This window comes from Athene noctua, chromosome 13 (genome assembly GCF_965140245.1).
Source record: "Athene noctua chromosome 13, bAthNoc1.hap1.1, whole genome shotgun sequence".
NCBI lineage: Eukaryota > Metazoa > Chordata > Aves > Strigiformes > Strigidae > Athene > Athene noctua.
In genome coordinates this window covers 20,695,956-20,722,269 of record NC_134049.1, presented here as the reverse complement: position 1 = coordinate 20,722,269, position 26,314 = coordinate 20,695,956, and the positions used below count along the sequence as shown (strand labels likewise).

At 38.5% G+C, this 26,314-nt stretch overlaps 1 protein-coding gene across 3 annotated transcripts in view; it reads left to right on the top strand.

The window, feature by feature from the left end:
* The window catches only part of TSPAN3 (tetraspanin 3), a 378,683-nt gene extending 352,944 nt beyond the window's left edge, over nucleotides 1–25,739 (top strand). Inside the window, exons 2-8 of one of the 3 annotated variants that reach the window (XM_074916623.1) lie at nucleotides 435–567; nucleotides 13,332–13,523; nucleotides 14,511–14,585; nucleotides 18,326–18,427; nucleotides 19,522–19,674; nucleotides 19,938–20,021; nucleotides 24,815–25,739. In XM_074916623.1, the coding sequence (XP_074772724.1) occupies nucleotides 505–567; nucleotides 13,332–13,523; nucleotides 14,511–14,585; nucleotides 18,326–18,427; nucleotides 19,522–19,674; nucleotides 19,938–20,021; nucleotides 24,815–24,907 (762 nt within the window). In that variant the 5' untranslated portion in view covers nucleotides 435–504 and the 3' untranslated portion in view covers nucleotides 24,908–25,739. Of the gene's footprint in view, nucleotides 1–394; nucleotides 568–13,331; nucleotides 13,524–14,510; nucleotides 14,586–18,325; nucleotides 18,428–19,521; nucleotides 19,675–19,937; nucleotides 20,022–24,814 lie in introns of those variants that run through there. The other 2 variants (XM_074916622.1, XM_074916625.1) reach the window with 2 other exon arrangements.
* Nucleotides 25,740–26,314: the final 575 nt, after the last annotated feature.

The following is a 26,314-nucleotide window of genomic DNA, read 5'->3' as shown; positions in this document are numbered from 1 at the left end:
GCACTCCTGCCCCAGGCCACCCTTCAGCCTCCTGAAGGCACAGCCTTGCCATCAAACCGCTCCTCAGACCGCAGTTGCGTGGACTTTCTTTTTCCCTCATGGCCTAAAGCTCTCCTGTGAGATGACATTCGCTGTGGTACGGGGGGCCTCTGAGGGCAAGAGGAGTGCTGACCTCTCCAGCCTAAGCTGCCACCGGGGCAGAGGAACGGCGCCGCTCTCCTGAGGGAGGGGACGGAAAGGCGACCACAGCGCGCGGCGTCGCGGCCCCCCCCAGCGCGGCGGGCGCGCGGCACGCGCCGGCTCCTTTAAGGGGGAGCGGTTCGCCATCTTAGGTCCCCCCGCCCCCTCCTGCCACGTGACGCGAGCGGCCGCCATCTTAGGCTCTCCGCGCCGCCGCCTCGGCTTGTGTGGGTCACGTGGGGCGGGGCCGGCGGCGGAGCGGAGCTGAGGGGAGCGGAGCGGAGCCGCGCGGCTGGAGACTGAGGGGCGGCAGCGGCGGGCGCCATGGGGCAGTGCGGCATCACCTCCTCCAAAACCGTCCTGGTCTTCCTTAACCTTATCTTCTGGGTGAGCCCGGGGGCGGCTGGGGAGGGTCAGGGTCTCCGGCCGTGGGGCTGCCTCTCCCTCAGCGGTGCGTGAGGGGGCCCGGGCCGGCTGTGGTGCGGCGCCCAGCCCTGAGGGCGCTGCGGGCCCGGCCCGGGCCGCCTCGCCGTTATCGGTCCTCGCTCACGTACGACAGTCGCTGGGAGCACCCCCGCGCCGCCTCGCCGGTTCAGTTCGTATTTAAACGGTTTCTATTTAACGGACGTCTTGTGCTCCTTCGCGGGGCCCCGTGTTTTAGCGGTGGGCGCAGTCTCTATCCTCCCAGTCCACCCCACCCCCAGAGTCCGGAGGTGGATGAAGCTGAATCTGTTGCCTCAGCCTGACAGTAAAGGTTTAACGAGCATTAGAGATCTTGAGGCAGAGACGCTTGTGTAATTGAATACAGCTTGAGTTGCATTTTTGAGATTTTCAGGTCTCTGATGGTTTAGTTTTTGTAGAGCTGTTATGGCAATATAGTTTTAGGCCGCCTACTTTAAGGATGTCTGTTCCAAATACTTAGTGGTAAGTATAGAGCACCGTTTTCTTCCTCCTATTATTAACGCAAAGTTAGGATATATGTAAAACTTAATAGTCCAAAAGCAAATCTTATGTTTCCCTCCTTCCAGCAACCACAGTTGCATCGTAGTATTTATGTGTCTCTTAAACCTCCCACAACTACAGTCGTGCTGACAGACAAAAGCTTACCCGGGTTGGTGGAACAGTAAGTTGTTCTAAACGACCTTTCTCAGGATGGGCATACAGGCTGTAGCTTGGCATTGGTCACTGTAATCATTCGCTTGTCAGAACAACGTAACTCTAAATGAAATAAAATTAAAGAATATTATGTAGACTTTTAAGAATTACTTTTCTGCTTTTAGCTACTTCATTTCTCAACATCTAATCCTAGCTCCAGGAACAGAAGATCTGTTGTCCCAGCTGTTCAAAGATTTCAGCTTTGAAAAAGTAATAGCGGGTAATGAGATATTAGAACATTAAAATGTGGCTATATATAGCTACATCATTTAATATTGAAAGTCGTATGAAATCTAACAAGTGTTATAGGATAAACGTTCTTGTCGAAATTTTTATAAAGGAATGCCTTTCATGGGTGCCTAAAAATGAATCATGGTCAGGGAAAATGCATATCTTTGCAGGCTCACCAGGGCTTGTGTATACAGCTGTTCAGAGGGATGAGCAGTAAATGTGAGGCGTATTTGATTTTAGTGCATATTAGAAGTCTAATTTTGACTGAGTATAGGCTCCATTCTTTATCTTTGAAGTTTAAGGTAGTTACATCAACCTTTTTAGTACAGCCGTTTGTTTGGAATCTACTTAGTTGGGTGTGGCTTTTTGTTACATGCCTAGTTGCAAATATTAAAAAAGCTATTTAATAGCTGCTACGTCATACTTAAAGTTTTTGACTGGACGTGTAGTTGTGAGTTGCATTCTTGAAGGCATTTTGTAGTAGATTTTTCTCTAGTTGCTGATACAAATTAGGCTCTATTTTGAATAAACGAACATAAGTTCTGTATGCAGTTTCTCTCCACTCCTAAAGCTTAGTGATAGTTTTCATGGTTTATGTATTTGAAAGGTATTGTTTGTTATTTGCTCATTTAGTAATTTAGTTGCATGTTGAAGTTTGCAGTTACTCAGCTTAAACAGTGATGGGTACAAAATCATTTTGTGTAATTGTGAACCTAGCACTTTACAATTTTTGATAACTTTTTTCGAGACAAACTTGTCTTAATTTAAAATGGACAGATAGTATTTAGATAGGATGTACTTTGTCAAATTAAAATGTCGCCAGTCTTGTGTTCTGTGAACTATCTCCAGCCTAAGAAGTCAACTTGTGGTGATAACTTTTTGGTGGATAGGTAACTGGGTTGCTTGTGCTGGCACACAAGCTTCATGTGGAATGAGGCATGCTTTCTAAAAGTGAGAATTACAAAAGTCGGTGATTTTCCTCGCTTTAGGAAGGTATAGGCTAAAAATAGGAAAGAACAGAAGTAGTACATCTTCATTTTTAAATGGCATAAGACGAAGAATAATTCCAACTCTTGATCTAGCATGTTTCACTTGTTGACTGAGCTGATTGTGTGCATTAACATTTGGTGCCCATCTAGTTGACAGTGTAATTGCTTCTGTGCTGTTACAAAAGTGTTTCGCATGTCATTCATATGTGGTTCCAATTTTGATAATTAGATCATTCAGATTTCCAGTGAGAATTGACGGTAGAAAACTGCCTATAATTGGTCAAGTAACTATGAAACCTCCTTTAATTGCTTTTATAAATGTAATGTGTCTCTAAGGTAGTATATCTAAATCTTACATATTGTCATCATTTTTCACAACCTGATCTGGTGGAAGGTGTCCCTGCCCACGGCAGGAAGGTTGGAACTAGATGCCTTCCAACCCAAACCATTCTATGATTCTATGATCTTCATGGTCATCTGTAGTAATAGCAAGTTGCTTCTGCATTGTTTGCTATCGAAATTTACGCAGCAGTAGGTGATCAAAATGAATTATCATTTCCCTGACACCCCACCCCTGCCATGGGTCTCATATTTGCGTGAGGACATAAATGTTCACAGTGCTTTGGTAGCTGTGTTACGAATGTGAGATGTTTAGAAAATTATCACTTCTGCTGCCGAAGGAAAAGCAGAGTTGTTTTTGTTATACTCTGTAGTCTAGGGTATAACTTTTTTAAAAACTTCTTTTAAGCCTTCAGTAAAAGGCAGATGTGGCTCGCAGACAGGTCATAGCCATACCCACCCACTCATTATCTATGACTGCTGACTTTAATAACCCAAACTCCACTCAATTTGCCAGTGATTGTACAAGTTCATCTCCTTTTGAAAAGTCTTGTGCTACCTACTGAATTTTCTATTTGGCACTATAAAAAAGTAATCTTGTTTCTGTATAGTCTTGTGTGAACTTTTTTCACATCCTGTTAAATTCTTACATTAACTGTATTCCTACATGTTAATTACTACAGGATTTTTTTTAAGAAAATGGGCTAGTTTATCATATAGAAAGCTGCATGGGTTTTATGCACCTTTGAAAGTTTTTGGTGTGGTTCTTTGACAGTTTAGCTGAGTTGTATTAGCAGGGGTGTCAAACATCAGGTACATCCAACTGTAGGCACATGTATTGCATTAAAAACAGTACTGCAGAAAAACAATGTCATGAGTAACGGTCATCAAGAGTAACATAAGATGTTGCATGAAACATTTGAATTTTGGATAATTCAGCAAAGAGTGCTTAAGCTTAAAGGTACTTTACAAAGAAATGTATTGATAGGAAGTTAAAACTTGCACTTAATAGAAAGATCAGAGAAGAGAACAGATCAGATTAATGTCTTTATTAGTGTTTTGTTGTTATGAATTAGTTTTGGAGTATATATGATAAATAGCAAAGGAAGAGCAGTGCTTCAATTGACCTTTATTTTGCCTTAAGTTTGCACAAGATCTGTTTGGTCAACGAGTGACTTTAGCATCATCTAAATTAAAATGAATCTTTTTAAGGAAAGGTATTGCATAGGAAATAATTGTGATGTGAAGGACAATACATCTTGGAAATAAAATAACGAAACTTTTAGTACATATACTCTCAGAAATACTTCTGGTGGAGTGGAAATCCCAACATTGATCAATCTGTCAAGCTTTAGGATGCGGTTTGTTGAGGTTTTTTCAGTGGGGAAAGATTATAATGACTGGTATGACAGGAAAAAATCAAGCTGTAGTCTTTAAAAAAATATATATAGTTGATAAGGAGAAAATATTTTTTTGTTAAGATGAAATGTTGAATATGACCATTTACGAATAAAAGATGATAAAGTATTTGAGAATAGCATGTTTTTCATAAAAACCTTTTGTTACGGTACAAGTCTGCATAGATTTGAAAGCGGAAGAAATAAATCTACCTGGAACAAATATCTAAAGACTACTGTCAAATGTATTTATTTTGTGAACTCTTAATTTAAGGCTTCATCGGGTGGTATGCATAATTCAGTTGAAAGCAGTTTGAAGAAATGAGTTGAAGACAAAAATGCTAGGGAAATGTGTTTACAGTATAGGATAGAAGGATAAGATATTTGGAGATGCTTGTAGTCTAGCTTCAAAATAGGGAGTCTCTCTATTTTATATTTCCAAAGAATGTGTGCTCTGACAGCCTGCTCTGCTAAAACGGTACCTAATGTCCTGTGCTTGCTTTGAGGTTTTTTCCTTAACCTCTGTGTCCTCCTCCTTGAGAAAAGGAATTAACTCTGTTTCTGCGATACTTTCAACTCAGTAACTGTGAATAATTTTTTAAGTTGCTCTTGCAATTATTTAACTGAATTGAAATCATTAGTTTTACAGTTCATTTGACTAAGCTATTATAAAACATTCTTTGGTATGATTGTTTAGAGAAGTCTCAAGGCTTCAGTTCTGTCCAGCCAGAATGCTTTCTTCAGTTCTGTGCTCACTTTGCAACATATACATGCTCACCACAGTACAGTAAACATAATATTAGAAATTATGTAGTACTATCTTAGAGGAACTATCTGTGCTATCTTTTAAAAGGAGCTGTAGCTATCAGTGTGTACGTACTGTGTTTTGGGTTTCTGGTAGAAAAGAAGAAAGAAAATGTAGCAAAGGGGAAATTCATTGAAATTTGGCAGTAGAAAAGTAGAGCTTGCTTCCCCTTATATGTAGGAATTAGCCAAGTAATTTTTCTGTTTTACTGGGAGCTTGAGAGTTGTTTCTGATCTGGACTTTAAAAGATGGCGTAATGAAGAAACTTCTTGAGAGTTTTTTTGGTGATCAAAGACTATAATTGACAGATGATCCCAAAGGCTACCTGTTGGGGATTACTTGACTGAAGCCTTTTTGTCTTGGAGGACAGTCACTTGTGGATGTGAAAGTTGAATATTTTGTACTTCAGCTGCTATGGTAGTGGGGTGTAATTGCAGGATTGTGTAATGGCTTGGAATCCCATGCATTAATGAAATTAATTTTTTATTTAAAAAATAGTATTTAAGACTCAGTGTTGTGCCTTTTCTGAGTGATTTTTCTTAGAATAGTTGGATATGAATTTTTAGGTAGCAAACGTGGGCCAGGCCATGGTTTTGGTAAGGCTTCAATTTGCTTTTAAGTAATATAGTAGTATTGTTAAGATTCTTTACAAGGTGAGTTTCAAGTATTTATCTGAGATTTTTCAGGATTTTTTTTGCATCTGGTCTCATGCTTAAAAATAGAAGCAAAAACAACTTGCAAAGCTAAATGTGTTATCTTTTTAGTACATTTAATTTGAAATACCTCTTTACCTGGCAAAACTTTGTAGCATGGAGTAATCATTGTTCTTGTGCAGGGCAAGGAATCTGAAAACAGTGGGGTGCCAGGTCAAGTTACAACCCTGATGACTAAAGAGGTGTAAAAGAATGGCTATATTATTAACATTTCTTCTAGTTTGGAAAAAAACCCCAGTCTGCTGGTGCATTGCCTCTTGCAATCAGTGATACTTAAAATAGGTAATGCCAAATGCCAAAGCAGCCTTTTGCTTTAGCTGCAAAAACATTTGAATTTGAGATTTTTATGCGTAGTGTTACAGAATTGAATTTGGCTAGTATAGACAAAGCAGTGTGGCTTACTTGAATTTTACATGGCATATTTTATAAGCCTTTAAAATATTTCTTTGTTACAAAGTTTAATGAAATTGCTGGTTTTCTTCTCCTAAAGGATTTTTTAAGGCAGTGTTCCAGTTAAGTTGTTACTGATGAGAACAAAGTAGAAACGTCAAATACGGGTGTGTATTTGTTTTGGAGGGGAGTGGAGAAGTGCTGAAAAGTGTCAAGACAAAGGTATAGCAGAGATACCCCGTAGGGCCTTTGAAGTTGAAACTGAGAAACTAGAGTTTGAAAGACGGAAAGAAAAGAAAAACTTTAGCTGATCAGGAAAGCTTTATCTGATGTGGTTTGAGCCCAGAGGGGAACTGAGGGCCACGCAGCAGTTCACTCACCCCTTCCCTGCCCAGCTGGGAAGGAGAAAATGAATCAAAAGAAATGTAAGGACAGGGAGGAGTAGCTCAGCCATTATGGACATCGGCAAAAGGCAGGCTTGTTAGGGGAAGGAAAAGGACATCATTTTAATTCAAAACACTAACAACAATGACACTTAACAGCCAGAATGGGACGGTGAGAAGCGTTACCATATCTTAAAAACACCTCCCCTCACCCCTCCCTTCGGCTCAGCTTTGTTCCTGATATCTCTGCTTTCTGCCCCAGGGGCAAGGGGTGGGGGGGTAAGTCAGTCTGCTGCCTATTCCTGCAGGGCGGTGAGAGGAAAGCACTCTTCTGCATTCCTCCCCCAGCTCCACGTGGCATCCCTCTCACGGGAGACTGTCCTCCGCAAACTCTCTCTGCCGTGAGTCCTCCCCACGGGATGCATTCTCTTCAAGATGCTCTAGCGTGGGTCACCTCCACGTGTGGCAGTCTTCCCAGCGTTAGACTACAGCAGTGGGGGCTGCTTCCTTCCACAGAGTCCTGGGGCCACTCCACAGACGGATCTCTGCTCCTCCAGTGACCTCCGTGGGTGGCAGGGGGTGGCCCTGCCGTCTCTCCACGGGTTACGGGGTGGGGGGTACTCTGCTCCAGTTCACCTCCCCCTCTTCCTCTGCCTTCTTTCCACTGACTTCAGTGGTCACATAAGTGTCCTTGTGCATCCTCACAAGTCCCCCCAACCCCCTCCCAGGTTCCCCTTAAATATGTTATCGCAGAGACACAGCCACCATCACTAACTGTCTTGGCCTTGCACAGAGGTGGATCTGACTTGGAGCGAGGGAGCTTTGAGAAGTTTCTCACAGGGACCACTGCTGTAGCCCCCTCCTGCACTACCAAAAACCCTGCCACACAAGGTGCACTCCATTGCACACACCCCCTGCCTCCACCGCACAAACCCCAGTAATCAAGCTGTGTTGGAGAGAACTGAAAATGTCAGAGCAATACAGCAGAAGTCAAATAATGGAGTAGTGTAAAAAAAATGCTTTTTAAGATACTGCTCTGAGAAGCACAAAAACTAGCTGTAAAACTACAGTACCAGTGTCCCTGCTTAATGGGTAGGATGTTCAGGTGTTGGTAAGCATGGAGAGGAGTAACTGTTATGAAAACGAAACTGGTGTAACTGTAGACCCTCAAAAATCTCACCTGAATTGTATAGGGATTTTTTTTAAGAAAAGAAAAAGGATGTTTGCAGACTAGAAGAGGCAGTGAGTGTGATCAAAGATACGCTGAAGTTTAACATAAGGAGGTCAATGGATAGGTTGGAATCCTTGGACAAGATCCAGGCAGAAAAGGTGAGGGACTGTTAGTGTGGAAGATTTTATTTTTTACTTTTTTTGCTTCTTTTTATCAAAGACAATGCAGATGTTTTATTGCAGTATGCCATAGGTGTATTTTACAATCCCAGTCTTGAAAGATGTTTTAGTAGTGGAATGAACAATAATGGGGTTTAGAGTGGTATCTGTATTAATACTAAAATTTGCCAGTCAGCAGTGGTGAAGTTGGCAGTGGTAGGAATTTATAAGTAGGTATACTTACCAAAAAGGTGAAATATTCCTTTATCTAACTGGTCATCAGGGGTGTTTTCTCCTAACATATAATACTTAGCTGCCTCCTCCATTTTCTTGTTCACAGAGTATGTGTTTTTCTTACAACAGTGAATAAAATGCAGATTCTAAAGGGACAAATACTATTCTTTAGCCTAATTAATTAAGAGTACCAAAAGAAATTCAGAAACTTTTTGTGTGTGTTCTGTTGTGGTCCCAAAGTGAAGAAAATTCAGTAGCAAGGTAAACAGCAAAAGTAACATGAAGAACAATACTTTGGAAAGATACAAAATCATTGGGCAAGTTTTCATCGTATTTGTTAATGAGCAACAGTAGTAGGGTAGTATAAGGAAACATTAGTCGTAAATTGGAGTTGCAGTGTCCATGGTTGATAAATAAATGATCATCAAAACAACTAGTTTAAATACCTTAGAGTTGTCATCTTAGCTAGCCAAAATTTTAGCTTTTGAACTGCTGCAGTGTGTGAGCATTACTGAAAACATGAAAACAGTTCTTGGTGTGTTTGCAGCATACTTATTAAAAAACAAACAAAAACTGCAAAAAAACCCCACCACCACCACAACAAAACAAACCTGTAACTCTTTCAGGGTGCATCTAGACAGTGTGTAGCCTTGAATACACCTCAATGCATGTGAAGAGTGAAAGCTGACTTTGTGAAATAGGTATGAGCTTAAGAGGCTGTTTTATACCAGCCCAAAGATGGGGGGAAGTTTACTCACTCTAAGAACCCCAGGTTTTAAGTAGGCTTTCCTATAATGCTTTGAGTGATGTTTATCATTGCATGTGTCATTAGATTTTTCCAGTTTTCCCTCCAGTTCTTTGGATATTTCTTTGGCTTCTAATAACTCCTTAGAGGCCCGGGCTAAAGCAATAATATGAGGCTTTTTCTGAACTACAAGAGGTCTCTATCTTTTAAATTTTCTTCTGATGAAAAAGAGGTCTGATTGTTCAAGCCTTTTGCAACAAACTGGCTTCATTGACTATATTTACCTTGTCAGTCTTCTTAAAGGTTAATTCATCCTGAAATAGGAGTATGCCACTTCAGGTTCAGTACTACAAGTCAGATGCAAACAACTCTGAAAGGATGTGTGAATGCTGAATAACCAATCATCTCCCCAGAGCATACATGTGACCTGGCACACATTCTTGAAGCTGCTGCCATCTATTCAGAGCCTTGAGCAGATCAAGTTCGAGAATTCAGCCTTCAAGCCCTGTTTATCAAAGACTTGTTTGAACTGTGTGCAGTTCATGTACTTGGCTTCCATTTAATGATAGGAAATGCATGATTGTAAATATGGTAGCTTTTTATTCAAATATCTTTTTTAAGTTCAGACTTACCAATTTACTCTTTGCTCTGCAAATTTACTATTTGCTCTGCAGGATAGTAAGCATTGAGATTTGGGTTTTGGTTTTTTTAATTATCCTTGTGTCTTTACTTGTGATACATAAGTTTCTCTAGATGATTCCCTTTTTGAGAAGCAAATTATGCTTTGGGGTTTATTTTTGGTTTTTTCTTTTAAAAAGCACACTTTATTCTTGGCTTGCAACAGGTAATGTCCATTTAACTGGTGCAGCACTGATCGATGTAGATTGCATACTTTGGTAGGTGAGACTAGCTCTTTGTCTTTATCTGTTACAATATTTATGCTTTATTTACATAACATATAACATGATACTATGGAGGTAAAACAAAATGCAGTGTGCTGAGATCCAGATGTGGATATTGAAATTACTGAGTTGTGTGTAGGGAAGGGAGGACCTCAGGCTAGTCTAGTCCTGTCAGCTGAACACCTGTCAGCAGCACAGTAGATGCACTCATCTTCTGGTCTAGTTTCATCCAAAATGAGTTCTGTTACATACTCCTAAGACTAGTCGGTGATGCAAACCAGAAGGTAGTAAGAGAAAATCATCAGAAGTTGAGCAAAAAGGATGGCTTCAAAAGGACATTCTTAATCCCAGCTAAAATGCTCATTTAGAGACCTCCCCCCTCCCTGGTTTAGAGACAGGCTGAAGAAAACACTAAGCATCCCGTGGTTGTGATATGAAAGGAAAAGGGAAGGCACATGAAACTTACGTTCCTGTAAACTGACTGGGTAGTGTTGCTTTTTTTCATTGTTCTGTGATAGACTAGGTATTGTACCTGTTCAGAGATAGTGTTAGACTGATACATGGAAAAGGAGTTTTAACCTTCATAGCTTTAAAACTTGAGAGCTCCAGAAGGCACCTTGGCTTTCAGGACTTTGTTTTTTGGTTTGTTTTTTTTTTTTCCCCTGAAAATTACTTGAAGTGTTTTTATCAACTTCCTCATTACTCTAGTGCAAGGTTTATAGACATACGCATGCACACCGCTGTTCCCCAAATTCTGTAGCTTCTTCCACAGAAACACCAGTTCCACAACATTGTTCAAAAGCAGAACCTAAGGTCAAATTCTGTCGTGGCTGATTAGTCATTATGGAGAGGATTTAGTGAAGTCTTCAGATGAGGGTGCTTTAATCCGAGAAGTCTAAGAAAAATCTGCCTTTCCAATGGTAATTACAAAATACTGGGGTTTTTTTTACAAGTAGTTTCTGAGACCATACTGACACTTGTCAGACTCATCTTGTCTGGCATGATATTGGAAGAGCAAAGTTTTGTAAAATGTGTATGCTTCTTGAAGCATGGAAGGAAAACTGATACCTGTAGACATTTTTTTAAAGATTACACTTTTTTGTTTCAAATATTCTTTAAATATATGTGCGCATGCAGTTTATGAACCTGATTTTTTCTTAGTGAAGAAGGAAGCCACTTAAATTTCATGCAACAGAGAAGGACAAAGGGTTCACAAATGATTCTGATTTCATTGTGGTCTGTCTTCTGTGCCTGATGCCAGCCACAGCTGTGATTTTTTTCATCTGCCACCTTGCAATATACCATATTTCTAACAGGCATTTTAGTTCTTAGAAATGGGCGATTACATCACTGTCCTGTCATTCACATGCTTCATTGCTAGGCAACAGTTAATGTAATTCCATTGTTCAGTGACACTACTTTGAATCTTTGCTTTGTGTACAGAAATTGTATGTCTGCATTTTGCCATGTTGTACCTAACACGGCAGGATTTGTGTCGTTGGATTAGCATTTCAACATTTTTTGTGCAAAGGGGCGATTTTGTAATGGCTTGTTCACTTCAGATTTTCTTGTCTGGAGAAGATGTCTTGCTGTTGGTCTTTCTTACTGAATTTTCGGTTTCGTTACCATTGTATCTCTATGGCACCTTTTATTGGATGAATGTGAGCCTCCTGGATGCTTTTAAGATTCCTGTGGAGTACACACCTTCACTGCAGAAAGAGGCAGAGAGGTGAAATACATTGGTCAAATCCACACAGAATGGATGGTGCTTTTGAGCTGGCTCTTAATACAACTTTCCGTGACGTGGTGTTTCTATAACAAAGTGCTGCAGGGGATATTCCATATGTAAAATATTATTCTAGTAGTATTTATGCAGTATTATTTTATAGGAAGTAGTTGCAGTCGTACTGTAGTATACCTAGTACATTGTAGTGAATAGTGCTGATATGCTGAGTATCAGTTGTCTGTGGCTTGTCTTGTCCTGTGCCACACTGAAAAGGTTGCCTAGGGAGGCTGCGGAGTATCCATCCTTAGATTTTCAAAACTTTGGACAAAGACTTGAGCAACCTGGTCTGAATTAATTGTTGACCCTGCTTTTAGCAGGAAATCAGACTAAATTATCTCCTGAGATCCCTCCTGGCCTGAATTATTAATTGATTCTTTGATTCTACAATAGCATGACCCAGTCCTGTAATATAACTACAGGAACCAGCTATAGGTGTGTCTGTCAGCTCTTTTCAACGCAGACATAGGGGTAGTTACAAGGCCACTGAGTGGGAAAGGAAGGCTGGAGGCAGCCGGCAGTGTTCTTTCTTAGATCAGAGCTGAAGTGTGTAATATGTCAGTTAACCCTTGTGCCCAGAGTATAGATTGGATTGTAATGGGGATGCTACCCTTAACATGAAAATTAAATTCCCCAGGTCTTAGTTTAGTCATTGCAGCTTCTGAGTGGATTGGTTTAGCTTAGCCTTGTATTGGGATACCAAAAAAGTGTAATGAAATATTCAAATTATATTGTCCGTCATTGTGGATGTTTCATTTTGACATATAGCAGGACTGTTTCATTCTGCAGCAAGTGTGGAGACAGTTGTGAAAGACATTTGTAAAGCAAAATTTGATAAGGCCCTTTGAAATAAATGTATGTTAGCTGGCTCCTCGAGCAACCCCTGTCTGTCCTTCACTAGATCTGCTCGGCTTAAAGTTAATGAAGGTATTGATGTGTTGGGATCCCTGTAACTGTAAGGGAGGTAAGGTCATACCAGATTGATTTAAGTGCTTTGTCTTAGTGTTTTAATTCTATATAGTGGCAGATCCATCCTACAGGTCTTACTTGCAGTGGCAAATCAGTAACAAGAACATCTCAAAAGTGTTGTGGTATTCTGTGTTTTATATCTGTTCCTACCTGCTTTCTTGGTTAGAATGAGATTTTCCAGTGCTGTGAATGCTTCAGAAAGGCTGTTATTTCTTGCAGTTCACCTTTCCCTAGCAAAGGTTAAAGTTTGCAATGTGTGTATCTATTCTGTCTAATGTTAAATCATAGGTAATGAGTAAAATAGAAGACTAAGTATTAAGTAAGTAATGGCAGATTAAAGGACTGCATACATGTTCTGAAAAGCTGTTGAATAGCAGTTAACTTGCTGCTTGGATGTCCTGGAATCCTGTTCTCAAAAGTATGAGTTTGTGAGTGTTAGACTGTGTAGAAGGTTTTATTTTACAGCATAGGAAGGAAGTGTTTGAGAACAGGGAGGAAGATTTTGGTGTTCATAATAGGGTTACCCTCATTTCTTGACTACATGCCTCAGAAGACTCACACAATGTAGTCAATGCTGAATCTTGCTAGATTAAATGCAGTTTGAAAACTACTGGCTAGACTCCGTTTGAGATATTCCTAATAAACATATGCTAATAAACTTTAAAAAGTCTGAATTCTGAGGAAGACTGCTTTATGGTATTCAATAAAACAATTGTTGCAAAGTAGTCTTGCTGAAAGGAGGGTTTGGTGTTCAAAGCAACTTACCATGCTGTTGTATGTATTGTAGGCAGCAGCAGGCATACTGTGCTACGTGGGAGCCTATGTGTTCATCACGTATGATGACTATGATCACTTCTTTGAAGATGTCTACACACTAATTCCAGCAGTTATTATCATAGCTGTGGGAACACTTCTTTTTATTATTGGACTTATTGGGTGCTGTGCCACAATTCGAGAAAGTCGCTGTGGACTTGCTACGGTAAGTTGTAGAGTTTTTATATGATGGTTTTGCCTGTTGTATATTTGGTTGCATTCCCTTTTAAGAAACTTCTGAATTATTTTTGAAAGTTTGTTCTAATCTTATTTTTTGGCCTTATATGTTTTCCCCTTATTTTGTTATGAACATCTCATTTCAATTTTCTGTTCTAAATAATGGTGCTAAATTAGCCAGTTCTGGCAGCAGGTAGGCTCCTCTGTTTTACATTTTTTTAGAACTGTGGTTATCTTGTTTAAAAAATATAAAACCATATCATTAAGTCATAACAGTTTTTAAATCTCATTTTTATCTGTTCTGGTTAAAAAGCTGAAATATAATAGAGAGAAAGGTGAGGTAGGGGCCTTCTTGTTTTAAGTATCTTGCATCAAGGTTGACTGAGGGTTGTTATGATGCTTCAGTATTTTTCTGTATAACTTAATTTGAACACTGTAGTACTTTGTATTGTGTTTCGAAGAGAGGCCAGCATTTAAACTGTCTCCAGTTTTTCGGTTTTTTTGTTGGACACAGTGTAGACTTTTTAACAGTTTATCTTAAAAGTGCTCTTAAATATACCAAGGCAAATGCATCGCTTGCTGTCTCTGTCAATTGTTACAGGGCTTAATCTGAAGAAATGTGCCCTTAGTCCATCTACCACTCTTAGTTACAGCCTGGGTAGTTTCTTTGATGTGACATTCCTATTTACCTAACAGAAAGAAGATTGAAAGAAACACTTGATTAAAGGCGCTCCAGCATGGTGTTCTTAGTTGTCTGGCTGAGCAGCTGCTTATTACTTGGTGAAGCTATGAACACTGAAGCTTCTTGAATGAAGTTAATATTGGGCTCATTTGGTCAACTCAATTGTCTGCTTTTAAGTTATCTGTTAAATCAAAACCTCACCTGAACAATTACTTTAAATAGCAGAATCTGTATGGTGGCTTTCAGAGACTAAATGAGTAAACCTCTTTGCACAAACACTCTTGTATTTTACAGTTTGTGATCATCTTGCTCTTGGTTTTTATCACTGAAGTTGTGGTCGTGGTTCTTGGCTACATCTACAGAGCAAAGGTAATAACTTCTCAATTTCAGTAAATGTTTTGTTGTAAACTGTGACCAAAATACTGAGGTCTAGTCTTTACTGTATTTGGTTCTGTAGAACTGTTAATGGGTATTAAAGGGAATAAAACCAAACCTCTAAGTGGGTTAATTTGAGATATCAATATCTGAAATTTTTAGAACATCAGTATTCTTCAAAGCAAAGCAAAAAGTTTTCTCAGAGGCAAAAAAAACTAGCTGGAATATATCATTATCAGTTGAATAGTAGAGGGGAGTCAAGGTAATTGGTACCATTCCATTTTCCAGATGGTCTTCAAATTTATTTATGCTTTGACTTTGTGAATGATTTAGGTTGCACAATATTTGATCATAGGGCATATTGTTTTGATATGAGTAACTTAAATGTTATCTTGTGTTTTGGTATACAAATTAACACTGCATCGTAATAAAATCAAATAGACTGAATGTGTTAATATAAACTGTCTAGATTTATACAGGTTGTTGACAAGGGTTATGGCTAAAGAAACTGTGACTTCTCCCACTGTTTGTTTAATGGAAGTTAAGAAACAGGACCAGAAAAATTAAATTAGTTGTGTTTCTACCAGCATAATATGTGGCAGAAATATATACCATGAGGTATTAGAGATACTATAATGTAGCTTGAAATGAAATTTCTAACTTGCACCGTTTCAGTGGTTTTTATTATGTCTACATCTAAATTTTGCCAAAAAATTAGCAGAAAAGGCATTTCTAGCTGTGATGTGTAGTATGATCACATTATAGGACTCCCCAATGATAGCTTAATAGCAAGCTGAACTACTACTAAATGAAACACCATTTACCTTTCTTTGGTCTTCTGTGTGTATATAAACAGCCCAGGTCTTACTAGTTCAGTATTCACTCCTTCTATCCTGGAAGAAATGGTGAGACAACCATTAAGTAAAAAACTTTTGTAAAGGAAGGCTCCCTTGAGTAAGCAGCTAATGAGAGGGCCTTGAACTATGCATGATAAATCTGGCTTAATAGTTAGAATAGGTTGCTTCAACAGAAAATGCTCTATTGATAATGCTTAAATTCATTTTTTTCTCATGGTCTGCATTTGATTTCTGGCATCTTGGCCATGCACTGGGAAGATTTGGGACTCTTGAAGCTTGTAGTGGAAGTAGTCCTTAGAAGCAACTGAGGAGATCAATACAGTTCCCGGAGAATGGGGAACATGTTGAGTTCTTACATGTTAACTTGAATGGTTGCCTTCTGCTCCAGTACTTGGAGAACCTTAGTGTATTACAGTATAGTTATTCAGGAATTACCATGCATCTGAGTGGGTCTAAGCTGTGGTCAGCTTACTCTCTTCTGTGTTCCCATCTTAAAGTGGCTCACTCTTTTCTGGATGACAGCATTCAGAGCAGATAAAAGCAGATGCATAGATCTTTCTTCCCTAGCCCATCTGAAACAAACACTTGAAAATTAGATTGGTTCCAGGTGCATGTTCTGTTGTCTCTCATTTTTGTCTTGCTACCATACAGTTTCACAGCTGTTAGGTAATGCAGGGTCAGAGCTTGGGGGAAGAGGGAAGGTAGTCTCTTTTTAGTGGTGGCATCATCTTACAGTGAGACATTTGTGGGAGTCAGTATTCAAAAACTAAATCTTAAGCCTTTTGAAAGGAAGACAGAGTTCATTAGTAAAAATGGCAGTTTTCTACTACCCTGCAGTACTTAGCATCTTAAGAAATTGTTTTCAAGTACAGCAGAAGTGTCAGAAATTTATCAACAGTGAGCTGGGAGGTGAAATCTGCTTAGATTTCTGATCATTTTTGCCAGGATAAATAAGGCAGCTCTGTGCTTTTCTAACTTTGTTCTCATGTTTCTGACATGGCATGTATAGATTTGTGGGGTTTTTGGTTTTGTGTGGTGGGTTTTTTTTAAAAAAAAAAGGCACCTGAATTGTGTTAGAATTACTTTAGTGTTAACTGTACAAACTTCCAAATAAAACTTCACAAACAAAAGTAAAGATTGAAGTCATGGCAGTTGTTCATAAAAAACTGTTGGCACCAAGTGAGACTGGGTATAATGTCTCAAGAAAGTAGTATTGTGGCCTTTTAAGATAGAATGACTGATCTTGACATAGCTTAATTTTCCAGCATGCCTGTAACCTGCATGTGTGGACCCAGTCCAGACTCCTAGTCCATCAGAACAATGTGAAGTGTGCCCAGGGCGTATTGTGATAGACTGACCTGCTGCAGAATCTGCTAGCATTGGTCCTTGTCAGTAAAAGTAAGGCTTTTTGTAAATGGCAGTAGGGATTAAACAGGCTGTCAGTTGGTTGAGGACTTAGTGGCTTTTTTCCTCTGGGTGGAGTAGTTCACTCTCTTCATTTTTCATAAAACTTGCCAGTTAGCTGGAGCTATTGACTTCTGTTTGCATTGTATGTCATTTGCATGGCTTTTGGGCGTAATGTTGCCCTAATTGAGCCATAAGCCAAATGATATACAAGTAAGCACTGAAATAAATTATTTAAAAACCTATATGACAAATTGAACAGCTGTTTTGTTGTATGAATCAGAGCTGTAAATCACATTAGTTAAATCATCAAACAATTGATTTTAAACTAGTATGAGACAAGTTGCCTGTGCAGGCTAAATTGACTTTTATTCATATCTGTCTTGATACTGATTTACTTGTAAAGATACCATTCTTGGGTGGGGGGGAATGAAGCTTGTGCTGTTTCTGTAGAATATTCTTCCTTTAAAGAAGTTAAGGGAGTGATGTATTAGCAAGACCTTCCTACTGTAACTTGCAAATCTAAAGAATATGTTTAGTTAATGCTCAGCCCTAAGATTACATTCTTTGCATGTAATTCCTGTTGAATGTGATAGAGAAAAAAATCAATTCAGAACTAATGTTACTATTGTACAAATGTTTAGTTACACCGGACATTTTGTGCATTTAAGTAAAGGTTTACAGTGACACGTACTACTTAAAAGGTTCTAGTAAGATTTCCTCCAAAATGGGCATTATAAGATGCCTTTTGGGGTACAAGGGATGATTCTTGGGTGGCATCCATTTCTAACACATGTACTTGACAGCATCTTTAGCAGCTTGACTCATCTGCAGTAGCTTTAGGAGCTATTCCAGTAGCTGTTGCTATGTACAGTGTACTGCCATCAGCAATTTTCAGAAATTGGGTAGGTACATGGGGCTGGAACTGAACAGAGAGCTTTGTCACTTCTAGGGTAGAAAAGTCCACCAAAAGACCTCATCTGTGAGAATTTACCTGTGGTTGAAGCAGAATGGGAAGAGCAGGTGGTATGACTTACTCATATCCTTGTGGTCCCCAATAGAACAAGTTAGCCCAGATGGTTATACCGGTTTTGGCTTGGAACTTTGAAGGAGTAGGAGGAAGTGGAAAGGTGAATTCATGCCCTTATGGAGAGCCCTTAACTTCATGAAATGTCTGCCGCAGTGTCATAATAACAGCAATTTCCTTTGAGATACGTTGCAAAGCTACTTTGTCTAAAATCTCATGGAAGATAGCTGCTTGGGTTTTTTCTTGTCTGTTAGCTTCAAAGTAGTAGCATCTTTGCAAAAGTCATTAGAAGTTTAAGAAGCTATACCACCAAAGTATGTTAATTTCAGATGTGAGGAGTTACCTGGGTTTTCCGAATTGCTGTAAGTAGGGGTGAAATTATTTTACCTAGACCTGTACTGCTTCTGTTAATGTGCTAATGCAGATGCTTTCCTAATACTTCACAGGTGGAGGATGAAGTTGATCACAGCATTCGGAAAGTATACAATGGGTACAATGGGACAAATCCTGATGCAGCCAGTCGTGCTATTGACTATGTACAGAGGCAGGTGAGACTGAGGCAGTCCTTTCTGTCCTTAAAACCCAGACACTGTGTGGCACTCCTACTTGTGTAGCATATCTTCCTCCATTCTGACAAATTTGGGAAAGAGCTTGTTGGTCAGTTAACTTAGTTAAAATGAGTAGAATTATGGCATTGTTCATAGGGTGATGCGTTTTGTGTGATTGGCTATCTATAAAACAGTGTTTGGATTCAAATATTGAGTACTTAAGTATTTTTCTGCAAAGTTCCATTGCAGAATGTTCTCACATCGGCACAGATTTATCTAGAACATGCTGCAGGGAAAGGGTGTTCTTGATTCTAGATGAAAGCTAGTGTTGCATGTTTCTGGATTTGAGGCTAAAAGAACTGATCAGACTTAAAGAATATTCAGGAGTTTTCAACACTCTTACAATTACATCAACTTAAAAAGTCATCTAGCATTTACATACTAAAAGTCTAATGTATTTAAGTCGGTGATACTACTAATTCATACCTTGCTTTAAATTCTTCCTGAAAGGGAGAAAGGCAAGAAGCTGGTAAATTGACACTGAAGGCAGTACCTCTGTTTGAGGCTGCACTGTACAGGATAAATCTGAGGACTGCAGTAGAATATAAGCTCTCAGCAGAATGGAACTGTATGTATTTAATTGGTTCATTCCTGAAGGCTTTCTACATGGTCACATAGGCATATAAAATGAACTTTAATTCTGCACCACAGTTCTGTGAGAAGAGCAAACTCTGGTTCATGCCAGGACTGTGTCCAGAAAGCAAAGGTTTTTTCAAGTATCTGTTGTAAGCTTTAAGGGTAGAACTGTTCTAAGCCAAAAATAAAGCTTTTGTCTTGTTAGGGAGGCATGAGGAAAAAGCGGGTTGTTGAATGTTCCCCAAGAACTTGAATTTCAAGTCTGCATTTTGTAAGGAGTATCTTAAATGTTTTCAGGTTTATGGGCCCCTTTACAATATGCTCAGTCTACGATTAGCTTAAGTAAATGTCAAATAATTTGTGTACACTTGTGTTCTTGGTATTGCAATTAGAATTGCTGTTTTGTCTCACTTCTTGACTGATAAACACATTGATTCTTTACCTGCATGTTTTTTCAGCTGCGCTGCTGTGGGATCCATAACTATTCAGACTGGGAGAATACTGTCTGGTTCAAACAAACTAAAAATAACAGTGTGCCACTTAGCTGTTGCAAAGCAGCCCTCAGCAATTGTACTGGCAGTTTGACCCACCCAATGGACCTTTATTCTGAGGTAAGACAAACAAAAGACAGCTACTTACCTAGCTGTGTGCTTTTGCTGACAAATCATTGTGTTTTCTTTTTAGTGGGAGCATGAAGTCTTGGGGGTATTTGCTTTAACAGGAAATAAACATGTTTTCTATAGGGGGGAAAACACCTCCTTTTTTTCATCTATGGTATACTAAGTAATTACGTTTTTTAGCATTATCTTTTTGCCCTGTTTGATGCTTTTGGGGTGGTTTTGGTGTGCCTAAATAAGAATTCTACCTGTTTCAGGGGTGTGAGGCTCTGGTTGTAAAGAAGCTTCAGGAGATCATGATGTATGTCATCTGGGCAGCACTAGCGTTTGCTGCTATTCAGGTAAGAGAATATTCCTTAGCTGTAACCTTTTTCTCAAATGAAATTCTAAACTGCTGTCCAGGTTATTACAGCTATGCACAGGATGATGACAACTTTAGTCCCTGCTCGATTGGTTTGGGGGATAAATGCACAAAAGTCAAAAGTCCAAATGCTTTAACACAGAACTTCTAAACCATGTGGGGTCTAAAAGCTACTGCTATGTGCATGTATACTGTTAGATTTGAAGATACCTGAACAGTCAGTGTTACATGCAGTAATCTACTGGAATGTAAATGGAAAATTTCTTCAAGTATTTAAGTATCTTAAAGGTGCTCTGATGGTATTTAACACCTGAAGAATTTGCACAGTATTTGATTTCCCCCTTTAAAGCAGATAGCTAGTACTTCATGCCATTTTAAAGGTACATCAGCTTAACTGTGCTTCTGGCATGCAAATAATGTCAGGACCACCCAGGAAGTACACCAGGGTTTTTGGTAACATACTCTGCTCTTTTTCAACTGAGCTTTGCATTGTGTCTTGTGTCTTGCAGATTTCTTAGTTTCTGGACTTAAGTAAAAAAAGAGGTTCTAAGCTGGAAAGCCTATCTACTTAAAATCGGTAACAGGCTGTCTCCCACATGAACCTTAATGGTTACAGTTACCCTGGTCATAAAAAGTAACTGAGGAAATAGACTGATGTGTATCTCAGTATTTATTTATTTAAAAAAGACTAGGACGGTAGAATTGGAAGCTTGAATGCACAATCAATCTGGCAGGCTTAGTACATTAATCAAATATTGTGCAAATGCTATGGCCTCTAAGAAGTGTAGTACATATGCTGAATCCCAAGAAACATGCAAACTAGTTTCAAAGTTACTTCTGTGCCCTTAATAGCATTTGATATCAGAAAATATTGTACCTGTTGAGTGAGGCAGTTTAGATATTTTTGTTTTCAAAAGCATCTTTTGAGCTGGATTGTATGTTTGAAAGCAAATAATCTTTTGCAAACAGCCATGTGAAAATATGGTTAAATTTCTATTTCAATGCTACAAGGATATTACTCACAGGTAACACTGTATACAGTAATGTTGTCCAGAACCAGATTACTTCAGCTACGGAACTTTAAATTTGATGAGATTGACCTTTTGAAGGAAGGTATTTTTTTTAATTGCCATTCTTTAACTGTTAAATCAATATTTAGTCTGCTTGAACACTGAAATATCTGTAATATAAATGAAGGTATTTACTGCAACCATGATTAGTGTGGCAGCTTTTTTATGTAGGGGAAAAAAAATGTGTGTTATGAGGCTGGGTGAGCTGAATCCCAAGAGGAGGCATTATTTCTAGCTTTGGAGTTTGCTGGTTGGTTAACGAGTCCACCCCAAAATGCAGCACAGTTATAATCCTCTTTGGGATCAGGCCAGACTTTGACATGTGCTTGCAATGGAAATGTGGCTGCTTGCATCCTTCTGTTATTCCTGGCTCATCAGTTCTAGGCAAACATGTTAGTTGTATCCTTTCTGCAGTGGGTGCTCTGATTTGTTTCCACATGTCAGTAATCCAGCTATTGGCAGAAAGTACGTATTGTATAAACAGCTTGTCAAGAAAATAAGAACATCAGAGAAATTTCTTTGCTAATGCTGCAGTATAGCATCTTGAAGTCTTTTTGTTTAAAATTAAAACAAGCTGCGTGATACCTGTTCAGAAAATGAATAGAAAATAAATAGAGAATACAGGGTATTTGGAACACCCTTGAAATTTCTGTCTAGTAATATTCACTGAGTAGTAATCACATTTAAGTCTCAGAGGTCATACTCTTGTATATCTGCTTCACAGTTCAAATGGTTGTAAAGTCACATGTTTTAGAGACATTAGTTTTTCTCTAGTATATACTAAAATAGCAAACAGGTTGAATACTATGATCTCCTGCAACTAATGTCTTAAGTTGTGACATCCCCTTATTTGTAACATAGAATTTAAGAACATACTTATCCTCATTCTCTGCAAAAGAGCCTTTGTGAAATTGATGTGGAAGTAAGAATGGAAACTTCAGCAGGTGACCTGTAACCGAGGTCATGTTCTGTAAACTTAGAGTAGTGATTATGTTTCCTTACCTTTTGATGATTTTTACTACCTTTCCTGTACTCACTGCATAGAGTCCACTCTGAACTGATTACTTTGTTATGCAGTAAGGCTGTCCTGAGCTCATTATCTCCCCTTACATGGAACAATGTACCCTTCAGTACTGTCTTTAAAATGAAAAGACTGAGAAGTGGAGAATTTTTGCAAGGCTTCGAATTTGTAGAAAGCTTAGTCTTTTCTGCATAGAAGCCATTTTTATGTTCATGTTTCAGTTACCATGGGGATCTTCCAGTGTGCAATAATTCCCAGTCTCAACCACAGTGACAGCACAGAACTATTAATAAATAGGAGGCAAACTGAAAGTAGCAAAGGCATCAGTGCAATAGAAGAGCTGCTTGATTAGCTACTGAGTTCATTCTTAAAGTACAGCTTTTGTAGTTAGTGATCATTTACAAGGTACTGAGCTTGGCATGTATATACAGCCAGTGAGCTTTTTTGTACAGAAAAAAGGCGAACGGGTTTGGCAAAAGCAAATAAAATATAGTTACTGCTAGTAGGCAAATTTAAAAATTTTTAAAAAATACATAAACAAAACAGAAAAAACCCTAAATCAAACCTGACTGGGAGATGTGGCTAAACTTTTCTGAAAGTTGAAGAGGGGGGTGTACAGATCCTTCTTCAACACAGACTAAGTATTTTTGTTCACAATGTTAAGCAGCAACTCAAGAGAAACAATCAGATGCCTTAGAAGTTCAGTGTGCTAGCATAATTTAAGAAATTACATACTTTATTTCTGTAGAGAAAGTTGAAATACGGGGATTACTTCTGTCTTTACAATGAATTCTAAGAAATATGCTCACTGGCCTCCTAAAGGATGTAAATGGCTTAACCAGTATCTCAAAAGTTAATTACATGAGTTCTTTTTACAGTGCCTGATTGTTTTTGACTTTACACAACTACATGAATTTAATGTCAAGTGACCAGGATTATCTTTGTGAATAACTGTATATGTGATGGAACTCCTTTTATTTATTTGAAATACATGGCTAGAATTAATTACAGCAAATGACTACAGGAGGTGTTTTTCTGCAGCACACTTTTATCCTAATTTTATCCTTAATTTGGACAGGGAGAAAGATGAAGTTTCTGTATTTGCAGGCTGTGAGCCTTCAGAGTTTTGTAGCCACTGGCAACTACCATAAATGCTCCATCTCAAGTTTAACTTAAGGGGGTTTTAATTGTGGATATTAATTCTTCACTTAGAAGGGTTCTGTCCATGAATAGTAATTCTCTCATGTAACTCTGTTTTTTTCTGACATTAATATAACATATATTTGGGAGTTAATATGTGAATGGGAACCACCCAAGTACTGATAGAAAGTGAGGAAAGGTGCTGTTCTTACCAAGAGCCTGAAGTGCCATACCCTAGGTTATTCTTCATGTGGTTTTTGAACCTGACCTGGTTTCTGCTATAGATCCAAAGCAGATAATGCACTCCAGACAAAGAATATTCTTAATCTTTACAGCCTGTTCCTTTCTAGGAAATTAAAAATTCATTCTAGAATTTCATCATGCCTCTTTTTAATCACTGCTTATTTAAACTAAGGATTTTTAAAACATTCTCTTCAGTCTTTCAGCAGACTTGAGTACTATGTTGCATGTACCATCATTTAGTTTTAAAACTTGTTACATGTGTGATGTTTGCATCAGACTTTATTTAAAAAAGTGAATAATTCTTCTTTTGTCCCAGTGCTGTATTTTCACAGGGGTTTTGCTGTATCAGGAAGTAGGCTTACACTTGGTTGTCTGCTCACCCATATCATTCTTGTTTGCTTTCTGTTCAAGAGGGTTTTTAAGTTTCTTTCTTTGTTTTTTTAGAAACATGTTTACCTTCTGGGTGATGCTTTGTCATCCAGAGCTATGACAGGAACCATATTAAATATTTACATCTGTGAATAAGCTGCTGTGCATGTGACCAAATTGGTATAGTCTCTTACTGTACTAGAAGCCGTTACCAATTACTGTAGACCGTAGAACACAACACTATACCTGATGTTTTTTAGTAGGGCCAGTTTTAGTCTACCTTCAGTAAACATGCAAATTCTGTAAAATAGCATGCCCTGCATCCCTGATGACATTCATCTGATTTAAGTCTTATATATATACAAGGTGATCAAACGTAAATTCCTGGCAAACTTGCCAGCACAGTCATGGTACTGTGAACTTTTAGCAGTAAGAAAATGCTAGATGTGAATAATTCCCATTGGACTTAAGGTTTCTAATATGACATGTTAACAGAGATTGAGCCTTTGAAAGAGGTCAGCGGTGATGTATTCATAAAACTCTTAAGTTTTGCTGGTTTTCATCATGGAAATTAGATGCTAATACATTTGAATTTCACTTTGAATTTTCATACTAGATACAGTATCTAAATTTGTACCTTTCATGAAATTAGTAATTTCTTCCATCTGAATTGTTAGGCAGAATGCAAGTACGTGACCAAAATAAACCTGTTAAAGATGTCCAAGACAATCTTGCAAGAAAATAAGTCTGTGGAGTTTGTGGCCTTTGCTTTTTGCAGTAGGAAATGAAGCTTTTTTAAGAACAGTGCATTTGTTGCCGTTTATTTTACGGACAATTAGTCTTGTGAAGCATGCTGACAATGTGCTGAGGTTAAATCTCTTGATGTTCCTTCTTTTGTACTTAGCTTGTTTTCTTTTTTTTTCTCCATAGCTTCTGGGCATGTTGTGTGCCTGTATAGTACTATGTAGGAGGAGTCGGGATCCTGCCTACGAACTGCTCATCACTGGCGGAACCTATGCCTAGAAGAGAATGTGAACATGCAGTTCAATCTTACTCATGTGGAAGGTGAATGGGCCAGGTCTACTGCAATAGCTTTCTTGCCCTAAGCTTAGTCAAAGCTCACCTTTCACAGATGAGGACAGCTGTACTGTACACTGGTGATGGGCAAAACAACTCAGCTTTACACACACCTGTGACTTTCACTGTTTTAGCCAGCTATTCATGTACCTAAATGTTTTAGTATACTAGTAAACTTTCTAATTTCAGAACCATTTGCAAGTTGAGTGTAATTTGGTTGATATGAAAGTCAAAGGATGTGTGCCTACTTTGGTAGATTACCTCTAAGCATTAACTGGCTGATTCTTGCATATAGAGAGAGGATTTCTTAAACCTTCACTACATGGAACTCTTTTGGCCAAAGTTGTACAAAGGAAGCCAGCTGTATTTAATCTGAGAAAAATATTTTAATCTTGCCCCTCACCAGTGTCACTTTTTAAAAACACTTAAGTGAAGTCCAGTACACTTTATATAAAATTGTAAAAGAAAGACTAACCAAAATTTTAGGATCATGTGACTGCAGTTTTGACCTTCAGAGATCAGTCCTTTCAAACGCTAGTGGTTTAAAATACAAGCTGGCTTTTCAGGAGTATAATGTATGCACTACTGTTCTATAATGAAATATTTCTTTTTTTCTATGAAGAGCAATTTTATGTGTTGAGTGAACTGTTAGACTGTAGATCTTATATTGGTTTGGAAACAATGTAGCCATGTAGAGTAGCAAAGTACTATGTGAAAGTGATCTCAACTGTAAATAGTAAACCTGATTAAATAAATCTCTGTATATCCTCCCTATAAACATGTCTTGTTTTCTGTTTAAGATTCCAGTGTATTTATTCAAACAGAGTCGTGTTGTGTTAGAAGCATAAGCTTTAGTGTGAAAACACCAGTTTTAAGTGGCTTCATTTAAACAGATCTGTATTTAAGGTTTGGTAGAAGCTTGATTGTATCATATTTGTTCCTTTTTAGTTGAAAGATTACTAGAGAAACACAGCACAAGAAACTTGGTTGAATTTGGTGGAAAGTTAACATCGTGTGAATACAATTGAGGAAGAATCTATTGCCTCTCAACAGCGGGGGGATGAATAGCTGCTCTATAACTGCTGTATGTTAATTATGCATTAATGTGTCTTATGTTATTCAGATGTTTAGTCACTGCTCTGCTTTCTCTGCCTTCAGTTGTCTTATTCTTTGCAGAAGCCAGGAATGTTCAGAATTTCTACCAGTTGCTTATGTGCTTTATCATGCAAAGTAGACATGCTCAGCCAAACTGACATCAACATAATATTCTCAAATATCCAAAGAAACATTACTCAAGGAAAGATTCTAGTATGTGTAGCCTGTTGTTAAGGCAAATATATTCTGTGGGGGAAT